Genomic DNA, 13561 nt, shown 5'->3' with positions numbered 1-13561 from the left:
AAACTGGATGATCATTGTGGTCCTTTTCAACCCAGGCCATTCTGTGATTCTAGATCTAAACCATTGGTTTTAGTCTTTGTTCATTTACAGACCTCCTTTACCCACCCCACCCCATGCAGGATTGTGGACCTATGGCGTAGTTGACCTTACTTGCCTTACTGAGTTGCTTTTCTCAGTCCTCACTTGCAAATAGTCAGAACTGTACTGTGTGTGCCATGGTTTCCAACTCGCAGGTCTAAACAAATGCTTCTTCAGCTTTCTTAGAACAAGATATGAAGTCTGACTCAAGCACTTCAGTTCTGTTCTACTCGTTGTCTACAGTAGTTGTCTGTGGTTTCTTTTTCTAGACCCTGTTCATGGGTCCTATGTTGAAAATATCTCCTTTGGCTGGTTATAAATATTATTTTCTATTTGAACCTGGTTATATTCCGAACCATTCTGATCTTTCTGATAAACTTCTTCAAAAGTCAGCCTAGTGTTCCTTCTTTGCCTTAGTTCTGTGTGCACAGTCATTTAATGGAGAAGTGATTTTGTGTGCAATTCTGGTGTGAGGCAAAATGTGGGAAATAATCTAACTCAGGGCATCCTTTCTGTTTTAGGCATCCCCTTGTGTGCAACTGTGAAATGGCAATTCTTGATTCATGTTATGGGCCACAAGTGTACAAACTTTCAATATTACATCTAGTAATATTCATCACATTTGAACTGTGTAACTTTTGTAAATAATGTAGCGATATGGAATAATAATCACAGTCAGCTTTGTCATTAAAATTTGAGCAGGTCATTATAAAACAGGCTCTCCAAAATGTACAGAGAAAAGTTCAAGCAATACAGATGTGTATTATTCTGTAAGTTGCTGATATTCCCTGTTCAGAATGCATTTTTCAGTTTAGTCAACCAGCATAAAAGACATAGCAAGAAACAGGTATAATTAAAACAAAATGATTGGTGGGAAGTGGGCTACTGAGCGTGAAGCAGTGGGCAGTCACTGAAAATGTTGGCACGGCTTGTTCTAGAGATGTCCTCATCCTGACAGGAGGATAAGTGGTCAAATAACCAAACAGATGCTTAGTGCTCAGTGAAAAAGGCATGGCTACTCTTAATTTATAGAACTAATTTCCTTAGAAGGTTAGGCAAAGATTTAGTGTTTTGTTGTTTTTTTTTTTTTTCCCACCAGACAGGCAAATTGGCAAATTCTGAGAATCTTCTTTATAGGAAAATGTTTTCATGCATGTAAGGAATACAGAACTCTGCTTTTTAGAGGAAGAAGCAGGTGCTGCATGGAGGAATTAGGATGCTTGCTATGGGTTTCTCTGTGACTGTAAGCTGGAAAGTTATCCCTTTTTTCCCTCCCTCTCCTCCTTAAGAAAACAATATTCTGACCACTGCTACAAATGTATTACTGAGAATTTAATCTTAACATGGCCCAATTAGAACACTCTCTTTGACCTTATGAGAGTTACAGCAAATACAGTTTAAATCCACGTTAGGTACTGATTGCAGAACGGCACTTCTGCTATAGCACTCTTCAAATTTCCCACAGAAGTTAAAAAAAAAAATCCAAATGCATCCTGATCATCATACCTGCATATTATATAGAGATGATGATCTGGTTGGATGATGGATTTAGATGTAGGAACCTTCTTTTAGATTGTATCACCTTAGCTTCTCCTTTAAAATTAACCGTGGGGCTAAAGAATAATTGTAACGCAATTTAGTATATAGATAAAATATTCATTCTCTTTGCAAACCTGACAGTCTTTTCCAAGTTTAATCTTTCTCCATCCAGCACCTTGTATGGCCAACAATTACACGTGGAAGGAATAAGAATATGTATTCAACAGCATCAGTAGTTAGTGATCCTAGGAGCGTAGCACCTTGTTTTGGAAGCTGTTGAGTAAAGAATCAAGCTTGGGCTGATTTAGGTGGTAGTTAGCTGTATGCATTTTTCTTCTTAAAAATGTATGGCTTGACATTCCTGTTTGCTTGGTATTGTTGTAATTGTTAGTTATTTTCAGTCATCATCCTGGTTTGTGAGTGGTAGCTGCATGTCTTCTTTCTATCTTGTTTTGTTGTTTATTAATTAGAAAGCTTTCTTTGTCGTGGTGGAGTGATTGAAACAGGCTCAGACGAGGCTATAAAGCTGTAACCTAAGCAGAGACAGTGACTGATGGCAGGCTAGATTTGCAATAAGTACATAAATAAAGATGTTTGTAAAGGTACAAATTTCAGTGAGAAAGAAGGAGAGGAAATTAAAAAATACATATACATAAAAATGTGCAAATTGTAATATCCAAGAAAAACGTGTAAGCAAATGCTCACCTGAGAAGGAGAGAGAAAGAAATATGTTTGATAAGGAGTATGAATACTTATAAGCCAAGGGAGAAATTGAAATGATGGCAAAACCTAAGTATATTGTCAGGAAATGCCACACAAAAAAGAAAAAGTGAAAGTATTGCTTTGAATGCAGTATAGATCAGTTGACTGTGGTGGCTGTTAGCGGGTTGGAGCTGGGAAGATAGGGAATGTTCTTTAATTTAAAAATTAAACAAATTGCAAACAGTTGCTGTTGGATACTGGTGGTGTAAAATGCTTCTGTTCTTCAGAGCTTTTACTTAGTCAATAATACCAGGATTTTGTGTGGTTTTTTCTCCTGATTGTTTCACCTTCAAAGATCCATACACTAATCAGTTTATTTTTGCAGCATCCCTCAGAGGGTTAGGTAAGTGTCCTATCTTATAGATTGGCAAAGCAATAAAGCCTGTGTCCTTCACGTGTCTTTGGGTAAATAGTCCCTTTGAAATCAATGGAACTTGACTGAATCAAAGAAATAGAGTTTAGTTTTAAGTGCCTTCAGATAAGTGAATAAAAATGGAAAGCTCTGACGAGACTCTACAGTAGGTTATTTTGCTGACCCATTATCTCACTTACGTGTGGAGAAAAAAGGAGAGGGGGAAGGGAGATGGGAATGCAGCTCTGCTCCTACTCATTTGTTTCCAGCTCCCAGTTTGTGCCACACTGCTTTGCTGACAGTTGCACTAACTGAACTTGCAACTTGGTTCTTTTGGGCAGTGTTCCACTGCAGCCAATGGGACATTGCTTTGTCTTCAAAATACGTGTGAGCAATCAAATTACAGAATAGTGATTAAATATGTATGTATGGTAGAATGTCCAGATCTTAAAGAGTTTAAAAAATGGCCTATTGGAAAGATGTGTATCATGTGTATCTCACAGAGTAGCTTTTATGCCCGCCTCTAACCCATCTTTAATTTTTTTATTTGATACCTACTGCATTTGTTTTTCTCAGTCTTTGTTCTGCATTGGAAAGATAACAGTGATAAAGTGTTGAATTATTCTGAGTTCTTCATCAGCTGATTTACAGGATGGGCCAACTGGAGGTTTTGAAAACATTGGTAGTAATGCAGCTATGAAAGAAAATAGCAATATTCAATAGACCTGTTCTGAGTTTGTGCTCTAAGGAAACTGAAAGAGAAATGAATCTGTCCCTGGCTAGAAAAGATGAAAACTGAGAGTAAAATAAATGCTTTTGAGAAAATATCACAGATAAAAGAGCGAAAATGTCAGAATCCTGGAATGGCATTTTGATCAGAGCAATCTCAGCAAGTTTGAGAACATGGAAGTCCTCAGTATGGTTCCAGCAGAACTTTTGTCAATTAATAGGCAGATTTGGGGTAAGGAGGGGAGGAAATGCAGCGTTGCATTGCTGCTTATCTCTTATTTAAAGTTAGCCTGCTTAGGTGCTGTAAACGATGACCGGTCGTGTACCAGGCTTTTGAAGAAAGCATGCTGATCTTGCTGCTTATGGACAAAAGTGGATGTGACCTCTGACTCGTTCTGTACTCCATGTACTTTACTTTGTGTGCTTAGCTAAAGTAAGGTCTGAACTCCTCTTCTGCTATTCCTAAGACGTTCTTCTGCTGTATGGGCTACTGCTGCCTCTCTTTAATTGAAAAAAAAAGCCATTGTAATTTAAGCACCAGTGAATCCTTAGACCCGATAGAGATTTGTGCAGTGTGTTTAGGGGTCATGATGTGAATGGCTCCTTACCAGCTGCTGCCATCAGCACGGGGATGAGAGGAGAAAGCTGAGACTTCTTGCTGGGAGGCAGAGGCTTCCTGTGCTTCTGCATCTGCCTGTGAAATCTGGTGACCGAAAGGAGCTAACTTTCAGACAGCTGATGTGCTGTCACTTTTTGGATTTTGAGGAGTCTCCTTTAATTAATTAATCTTCATCATGTATGCTTCCTGTATTCCTGTTGCGTATAATTGCATCCCATTCCTTTTATCCATAGGCAAAACTACTTTAAAAATCTATCTAGATCCCCGTACAAGCATGTGTCTATTTGCCTTAAAGTCAGGTTTGTCTCTTCTGATAAAAAGTAGCATCAATCTGAATACCAGTAGAATGAAAGCTTCTTCCAGTAGCAATTCTACCCGTGTTCAGGAATGTTAAAGATGCTAAGTTGGCAATACGTTTAAATACAAGGGAGAAAGACAGTGCTCGTTTAATAATTTTTACTCGACACTGAGTAAATGGTATAAAATTTCTGAAGGAAAAAAGATTTTTATTCCTAATGAGCATTCTCTGCTTTTAACTCCTCATGCTTCACTGCTGCTGTCCTTGTAGTAAATTGACTTTAAATGCTTCTCCCTTTTAGTTGCTTTAAAATGAGTAAAGTCATACTTGTTCTTATTGCCAAAGAGCCGTAGGAAAAAAATCTTGTAGGTCTTAAATTTCAAAGGTATTTTACTCAGTGCATCTAGCACCTTTCTTGTCCACAAGCAAGTTGTACAATGCTCTAATTCCTATGCAGTCCAGGATTCATAGCTGTCATGGCTAGATTCCTTCCTACCAGCTTCTTTAATTTGATTGTTGCGTCTTTATTAGAGAACAATTATGTCTGTGTTACTACTGAAAATGAGTCAGCCTTGGTTATGACTATTTTGCTCTTCCTGTCACAGCAAGTTAAGTAAAAAGCAACGTAGGAAATATGTGGTAAAGTCAGGAATGTGAAAGGGCCACAAGAAGGAACTATGCTTTGAGAACCTGTCCGATTGGCAAGAAGTATTCTTTGTGCCTGGAGAAGGATGAAAAAAGCTGTTGCTTTCTGTTTACATGTCACATTTTTATGAAAGGAAATTATATGATGGTGAAGCACACATGTGAGACCTATATGTATGCATATAGGTAGGGACTGTGAAAGCTGTGCCTCTGTGTTTAGAAGGGCTTGGGAATCCATCTGTATCCCAAAGAGAAAACTAAAGACAGGCTAGACTAACACCACCCGGTGTTACCAACTTCTCTCACCGTCAGCGAAGCCTTCACAGTATTCAGGATGAAGGACAAATCAGGAGCTCCCGATCACTGGGATGCAAGGCAGAGGTGTACCTACAGCTTAGCCAGGGGAGGAGCAGTGTCAACAACCTGAGTTTACAGGGAGTCCCTGGGCCTGAGGGCAGAGGATACCTGAGCTGAACTTCATATTTAATTGAGTGCTGCTGTTCTGCCAGGCCACGGGCTCTGCACAGGAGCAAGAGAGTACAGGCGGTGCAGTGCTCTGCAGACTTTCCTTCTTCACAAATTGGGCACCTTTAAATGAGCGCCCTATATTCTGTTATCTCAGTGTCTTTTAATATGGTGGAAAAGAACCCTTTATTTTTCTGAGCTCATGAATTAAGAGAGAGTTGAAAGACTTGGGATTTTTATTGTCTGGTCTGTAATGCAAGTCATGTTCCAGTTATAATAGTCTCTGTCCTCACAATACTATAATCTTAAACAAATCTTTGCACACTCATCCATTAATTTTCAACCATTGTCCATACTTCTCATGTGTGTGGTCTACCAGAGTGTGTGTACAGTCCAGAAAATATGCTATAGTATCTGAAACTGTGTGTTGTGCAGATTAAAAAAGTGATAAGGAATAACACATAATTACATATTCATAAGGAAGGTTAGAACCGCTTGTGTAATGCTCTCCTTAATGTAGGATTGTGTCTTCTAATGAGACTCACATAAATCACTTTTTTCAGATCGTAATCTCTTTAACCTCCATAATATTAAGCCGTGCAGCCCAGCTCTTCTAAATATTAGAAGTATTTAGTTCTTGTTACCAGTATTATATAAATATTTAACGGTGTTTGCGTGTGGTTTTTTGTTTCCTTGTAATCTCTTATTCACTGAAAATATTTGCACGTTACCAACTGTTCTTACCCTTTCACTGTGCCAAAACTGATTTCAGGGTTGTCACTCGATCTAAAGTACGCAGAGCCAAATGAGGTATCAGTAGCATTGCTGTTGTGCCCTGCCATCACCACTAGTGCAGCTTTGAGCCTCGAGCCTGCTGTTCTGGTGCAGATGAAAGCACCAACTGAACCAGTGGAGTGGACTGTGGAATGGCTTGGTTGGTTCTGTCTCTTGTAGTGCTTGGCGTTACCTTGTTATGTGGTAATAATTGGTCACAGTTTTGTTTTAAATGTTGAGATGGGCAGAGTAGAGAATGGCTATGGAATGGCTGTTATGAAAACAATTGTTTTTTTAGGTTGTCCATGACTACTTTCATACAACTTGGATGATATTATTGGTCTTATTGAGTCAGTAATCATTTGAACCATTTGAACTTGCTTGCCAATTCCCTGCATTTCAGATTCTGATTGCTTACATCACAGTAGATTCTATACAGCAGTGTACAAAAAAAACTGATACTCAAATATAGTCAGACCCAAGGAGGAAGAATGATATTTGTAAAGATGGAAATTGATTCCATGTTGTACTATGTATAAACTGTACTCAATTTTTTTCTTTTTTTCTCCTCAGGACAGTTGCGAAGACTTATCCTCAGTCTCCTAAAAATGCCAAACAATATCCAGCTTCTCCTGTGAAGCATCGTGCCACTTCTAATCTCAACCAGGAAACTCCTAAAAAGAAAGCAGATAAGGAGAAAGAAAACGTCAGTCATCAGAAATCCCCAGGAGCACGCACTGAAGAAGCAGGCCAGGTGGCTTCTGAAAAGCATGTGCCTGCTGCAGGAAAGCCAGAAAGTAGTGAAGGTGAGCTTTTGTAAGAGAACACATTAAGAAGTATTGTGGGCCCGTGAGGATTTCAAACAGCGATGAACTGTTTTTGTGAATCTCCTTGGCCATGGATTTATGAGAATGTGTGAAAGTACACAGCGGAAGCAGCTATGTATGGTTTTTACCTGGGTTATCAGTGAAAAATGTCAGTTAATGAGAATTTGAAAATGTTGAAATGCAGGGATGCCCTCACCTATGCGGTGTTCTGTCTGCTGAAAATGCTGATATATGCATTTGAGAAGTGGAAGTGACATAACAGCATGAACCAGGCTCATTGTAGCCACTGTGCCAGTGAGTAAGCACTGGAAACTTTCACAGCTTCTTCTCCAACGTTCCATCCTTGGTCATCTTCTCTTAGGAAAGATCACAGCAGGAACAACTGATGCAGAAGAAGCTTCAAAAATTCTAGCTGAAAAAAGACGACAGGCCCGCCTCCAAAAGGAACAAGAGGAGAGGGAGAGACAGGAGCGAGAAGAACAGGAGAGGTATCTCCATTGATTCATGAAAGTTATTAGCTAACAATATAACCTGTATCACTGAAGAAGTTTCAAAATGGCATTTTTAGAATCAGTACAAGAGCTTACATTTAAATGTTAATTTATTTGTATTTGTAATTCATTAGTGTCATTGGCAGTCCTTATGACTAGGGAAGTTTGAAAATAATAATTGTGCCCCTTCAAGAAGCCTGAAGAAACTATAACCCAGCCAAAGAGTTAGGTATGCCCACTCTGCAGTTTGCATCACTTTGTAAAAGCGTATGAGGTAGTTTTAGTTTTACCAGTTCACATATAAGTACCAGCATATATGCCGTAAACTGCAAGACTTGTATTATTCAAAACATTGCCCTGAAGTTTTTGTCCCTGCCCAACCCTGTCACAGGCAGGTGAGGGCTTTAGGAGTGTGGGCACACTGAAAGTTGCTGTGTCTAAACAGTGAATTTCTGGCTCTGTTTCAGGAGCAAGCCTTTGGGTTGTTCTTCATATTCAGCACTAGTGGCATATGTAAACAGTTCATGGCTTCATTCCCTAATATTAAAGCACTGACTGTGCATGTCTAAATTGGGACTGTGTCTGTTCTTACTGAGAATGTGGGGGGAAAAAAATCAGAAGTGTCTGAAAGCTTAGCCTGATGGAAATACTTCCCACATCTGCAACTGCAACAATGATCAGTTGTCAAAACAGCTCTTGAATCTGACAGTGAATAAGCTGTCCCTGAATAGGCCTATGAACAGCACAGGTGGAATAGATAGACCCACTCTTTTGAGCACATTGCTGTGTTTTGTGGATTCTATTTGCTGCTACTTGTCCGATCTGTTTATCTTCAACTGAAAGGAAGCATAAAAGTATATCTTTGTTTATATATTCCAGTATTCTGGGAATTAAGTACAGAGGAAAAGCGATTTTTTAATTTTTTTATTGAAGCTTACAGACATTATTTATATCCTATTGGGGATCACATTGGAGATTTTTGTTTTGTTTTTGTTTTCTTAAGGAAAAGTATAATTTCTATGAGGTATTTTATACAATAAGGAAAACACTGGAATAAAACTTTAATATTAACCTGAATTCTGGGCATGTTCTCAACCTCTTAGTTATATTCTTGATATATTCATGAAAATGTGCACTGATGCATGATTACTTAATGCTCATTGTATATCATATGTACAGGAGGATTCATGCTAAACAAGATGAAACCTTTTAAACATACCAGTATTTTTTCTTTTTGCAGGCTTGAAAGAGAAGAACAGAAGAGAAAGGCAGAAGAAGAAAGACTTCGTCTTGAAGAAGAGGCTCGTAAGAAAGAGGAGGAAAGAAGACGTGAAGAAGAAGCAGCTAGGAAAAAGGCAGAAGAGGAAGCCAAGAGGAGAGCTGAGGAAGAACAAATGCTGAAAGAAAAGCAAGAAAAAGAGCTCCAAGCCAAACTTGAGAAACAGGTATCATTTCAAACACAAATGTGTATGTATACATACATTTACGTATACATATAAATAATTTATTCTATATAGTAATTAACCTGAAATAAATAATGGACTTATTGTATTTTATGCATTCTGATTAGAGGGAAGAAGCAGAAATCAAAGCCCGTGAGGCAGCTGAGCAACTTCGTCTTGAAAGGGAGCAAATCATGCAGCAAATTGAGCAAGAAAGACTGGAGCGGAAGAAGGTGGATATTTGTGTCTCATTTAAGATAATGATTTCATTTCTTGTTTAAATATATAACCCAGAGAGTACCTAGTAGTATCCAGAAATAATAATCTGAGGGGATTACAAACTGATATTTATGATTAATTTAGTATTTGCTTCTTGCAAGTTAGGGGGACATCTACATCAGCATTTGTAACAAAGTGGAACTGCCGAAGGCAAATGACTTTGTGCTAAGCAGTGAACAAACACAGCATTAGCATGCACCCACAAGGTTAAACGCCTAAGACAAATAGAGAATGGCACGGCAAGGCAAACTGCATTGCCACCCAACCCAGGACATCACAGGCTCTTGAGGAACATGAGTGACTTTGTTTTAAAACTTACTCAACAGAAGTCCAGCGTTTTTAATTTAGAAAGTTAATGAGATTAACAAACAGGTTTCCTCCCACCTGGTTTGTCTCTGGTTACACTGTGCAGAGGCAGCAGGGCTGTCTACCACAATTTTTGCACAAGGAAATGGCTGGAACTGCATAGCTTTACCTACAGCTCTGTGTCAAGAGAGAACAGCTGCAGAGCTGCTGAGCTTCTTTCTAGTTATAGAAGGTCCTTCCATATATGTTATTCTAATGTGTTATTTTTAACTGTTTACCACTAAGCTGGAAACATGTTGCTGTTGTAGATTGCAATACAGAAGCAAAATGTCTTTACATGTGAAATATTTCACAGTAGTGCAAAGAAGCAGAGCTTACTGGAAAAGCTTGTTGTTGCTGTTTTCTAATGAACAAAGAAGAAAAAGAAAGGATTTTAGGGTAACACTTTGCAGAATTCCAGCAAAGAGTGATTTCAGACAGTTCATTCTACTCCTCCATTCCAAAAAAGCCTGTTTTTCAAAGCAGCTGTTTGGAAATAGAAAAGGCAGCTAGATGAAAGTAATGACTGTTTTTGTTTTTTTGTTTTTGTTTTTTAATGTCTTGTTCCAAAGCTGAGCACAACTCAAAACTGCCAACGTCTTTTTAAAATGTTTGTCTGTAAATTGCATCTAGTGAGAAGGTCATGTTTTGTACCCTGATGCTGCAAGCCAGCTTCCAGCTGTTTTCTTCTCTTACGTTAATCTTTCTCATTTATTTTCCCTTTTCGAGGACAGGTGAGGATGAGGTTGTGACAAGATTTTTGTTGATTTTTTTTTTTTCTCCTTTATCAGTCCAGTGTTAAATGTTTTGCCTGCCTTCTCATCCTCCAATTTATTTCGATTTCTAGAGAATTGATGAAATAATGAAGAGAACAAGGAGGAGTGAAACTCCAGAAATAAAGGTATGAAATTGTGTGCGGTGTAGGATTTGTGTTGTCTTTACTTTAATAACTCACATGTGAAAATTAAACCTGAGCATTTTCCATTATCATAGGTGTACTTAGGTACTGTTTACACCCAGCAGTGTTTGCTGCTGTGATATCTCTGCTTTGTACCAGCCAAAGAACAAGGCAGTTATTTCCAGCTAGGAAGTGATGGACAGTTAAGATTTCACTTATAGTGTAAGTTTTCTATTAAAAAACTATTCCTTCAGTTACTTCCACAGACTGTTTTCTTTTTCAAGTTAAAATATAAATAATAATAATAAAAAATGCTCTGCCTAATATTAAATGAAAAAAAATCCTCCACTGCTGTTGATGAACTTTGACCACCCTGTGGCCCTGAGCAATGCCATACATTTTGAGCACAGTCGGTTCCATGAAGTTTACACTGCTTTGTCTAATACACTTGATTTGTTACTTGACTGCAGAAGGAAGAGCCAAAACTGGAGATACCATCAACTTTGAATGTGGAAAAGCAACCAAAAGCCCTTGTTCTTAACCAGCCAGGTAAAACTAACTATATTTTTCTTACCTGTTTTCATAACTAGTTCCTTTCAGAGTTTTCCTCAGATAGAGCACTGTGCTCTTCGGTTTTCTCTGAAAAAGATTAGCTAGGTTTGTGTCAGTCACAAATATTGGACCCTGGAGACTGAGTGAGAGTCTCAGTGAGAGACTTTGTTTTGCCACGTAAGCAGAAGAATGATTGTCCTCCATTTAGTACCTGACATAGCATTTCTATAAATGAGAAGTTCCAGTCTGCTAATTGGTTTGCCTGCCGCAACCTGCATTTGAGTTTTGTGGGCAGAATTTTCTTTGGCTCACAGTCAAGCTTGCAAGCTTTTTATAGCATTGTTCTAAATCTCACTTGATGAAAATAAGATTTAATTTGACTTGATGAAAGCAGCATATGTATTTTAAGCATGAGTTAAAAATATATATGTATCTGCAGCACTTGTCTATAGCTTGGTTACTTCCCCAGGTGTTAAGGCTTTTAGCACATGACAAAAAAGATGGTATATCTTCTTCCTGTTTCATTAAATTCAAAAGATGGAGCATAAAGCACAATTTTAGAGAGGAAAGGAGGATTTCAAGTATAATACAGTGAGTCAAAGATGAAACTGAGTCAGTCATTGTCAGTCTTCCTTTTTACTCTATAATTTAAAAGCATTTCTGATGTTTGAAAAATGATTAAATAAAGATATCACTACTGTCATAATTGCTATCCTATTTTTTATAGAGATCAATGGGCTGGCAACTTGCCTGAAAAGTAAAAGCTTAGAGAGTACTGCTTCTGTAGTACCTTCTCAAGATGTGGTTGCTAATGGACTGAAGTCAGTTCCAGGACTTGTTCAGCTGGAAGCTGTAGATGGGAAATCTAACAGCATGGAAGATTCAGCAGATGAGGTTCAGTCTATGGATGTGAGGTACTGTAACTACCAATAGAAATAGTGAAATTTATACTAGGGACATGAGCTTTCCCGTTTGGTTTGCTGGTATTTCTTCTCCCCAACCTCACAGTGTGGGGAATAATGTGGTGTCAGTGGTGGTACGTTCGAAATCTGTCAAGATGCAAAGCGGTTGTTTTGGACAAGAGCCTGAACTTCCTCTCACTTTCATGATTTAGGAGCAGGGGAACTTAAAAGTCTTCCTACTGTTCTTACTTACAGCTTCTATACAAATGTGTCCAAGCCTTTCAGATAATTCTTAAAATACAAAATACCATACTGTGTGAAAACAGCATCTGTAGATATTGTACAGATATAGCTACTGTATTGTTCAGATGCCACCATTTATTTTTTATTTGTCCCAAGGCTGCATTGCTACCATGCACAAGCTTTTCACACTTATCCCTACAGAATAAAGGAAATTAGGCTCTAAAAATTGTAAATGTTTAACTGGAATAAGTATGGATATCAGTAACATCCTATGTATTAAACACTGTTGCATTTTGGTGGAAGGATCTGTGGGTAAGAAGGAAATAGGTGATTTAAGGCTGCTATGGGAAAGTTAGCTCAGAATTTTAAGCATGGAATTTTTATACTATATTTCTTGAATTAACAAGCCAAATTAACTTATTAACTTCTCACAGTTTGTAAGTATTTCAGTAAAGATGTTATGTTATTTCAGTAAATATATTTCAGATTTATGTTATTTCAGTAAACATAAATACATGAGAAGGGCATTACCAGGACAGACCAAAAGTTCTTTTAGACCACTGTTCTGTTTTGAGCATCAATGGGAAAAAGTGGTTGGTGAGGGAACCTGAATTTAGTGCATTCCAAAACTACACAGAAGTATTTTGTTATGGATATTGGAAGGTGGAAGTCCACCTTGCTCTGACTAATATCTGCTGATTGACCTATTTTCCATGAGTTTATCTAACTCCTTTTTCAACCTGCTGATATTATTTGCTTCCACAACCTCATCTGACAGCAGATTCTACAGCTTAGCCCCCCTGAGGTCAATGATATTCTTTGATCTTTGTTAACTCCCATCTCTTACTAGTGTCACTGTGCATCACCAGTGTTCAGTGTTAATGGAGTTGATGCACAGAGTCCTGCTCTCACCATATGGTCATAGAAATTGTAGCAAAATTCTCCCTCTGACTTTTCTTCTCCAAACTGAAACATCCTTGTCTTTATAGTCTCTGCAAAGCATCAGCTGGTTGCAGTGCTTCTTAAATTCTGGATTTCTGTGGCTGAAGTACGTTATAAAGTATTAAGAAGTAGATTTTTATTTAAATTGTGAAATACAAGGGCTGTAGGTATATGATTGCAGGTTCAGAACAGTAATTTGTAAGGTGCAGTTACGTGTTTAGATAATGGAAAGGTGCAGATGCTGAGGGGAGTCAGTAAATTCAGTTCAGTAAACTATTAGAAATGTGGGCTTTAGGAGATGAATGTTCATGTCGCAGAGGAACCACAAATCTTAATTTTTAAGAAATATAGATTAAGTATGATCTTTCATCCTGAACAG

At 38.1% G+C, this 13561-nt stretch overlaps 1 protein-coding gene across 4 annotated transcripts in view; it reads left to right on the top strand.

Moving 5' to 3' along the window:
* MAP7D2 (MAP7 domain containing 2) overlaps nucleotides 1–13561 on the top strand; it is a 77015-nt gene that overhangs the window by 60083 nt on the left and 3371 nt on the right. For all 4 annotated transcript variants that reach the window (XM_052673756.1, XM_052673753.1, XM_052673754.1 and 1 more), the window contains 7 exons: nucleotides 6835–7067; nucleotides 7450–7576; nucleotides 8820–9024; nucleotides 9150–9254; nucleotides 10493–10546; nucleotides 11014–11092; nucleotides 11823–12009. In XM_052673756.1, the coding sequence (XP_052529716.1) occupies nucleotides 6835–7067; nucleotides 7450–7576; nucleotides 8820–9024; nucleotides 9150–9254; nucleotides 10493–10546; nucleotides 11014–11092; nucleotides 11823–12009 (990 nt within the window). The remainder of the gene's footprint in view (nucleotides 1–6834; nucleotides 7068–7449; nucleotides 7577–8819; nucleotides 9025–9149; nucleotides 9255–10492; nucleotides 10547–11013; nucleotides 11093–11822; nucleotides 12010–13561) is intronic.

This window comes from Tympanuchus pallidicinctus, unplaced genomic scaffold (genome assembly GCF_026119805.1).
Source record: "Tympanuchus pallidicinctus isolate F22 unplaced genomic scaffold, pur_lepc_1.0 scaffold14, whole genome shotgun sequence".
Lineage (NCBI taxonomy): Eukaryota > Metazoa > Chordata > Aves > Galliformes > Phasianidae > Tympanuchus > Tympanuchus pallidicinctus.
Note: the sequence above shows the minus strand (reverse complement) of the source record. Positions and strands in the feature narration are given on the sequence as shown.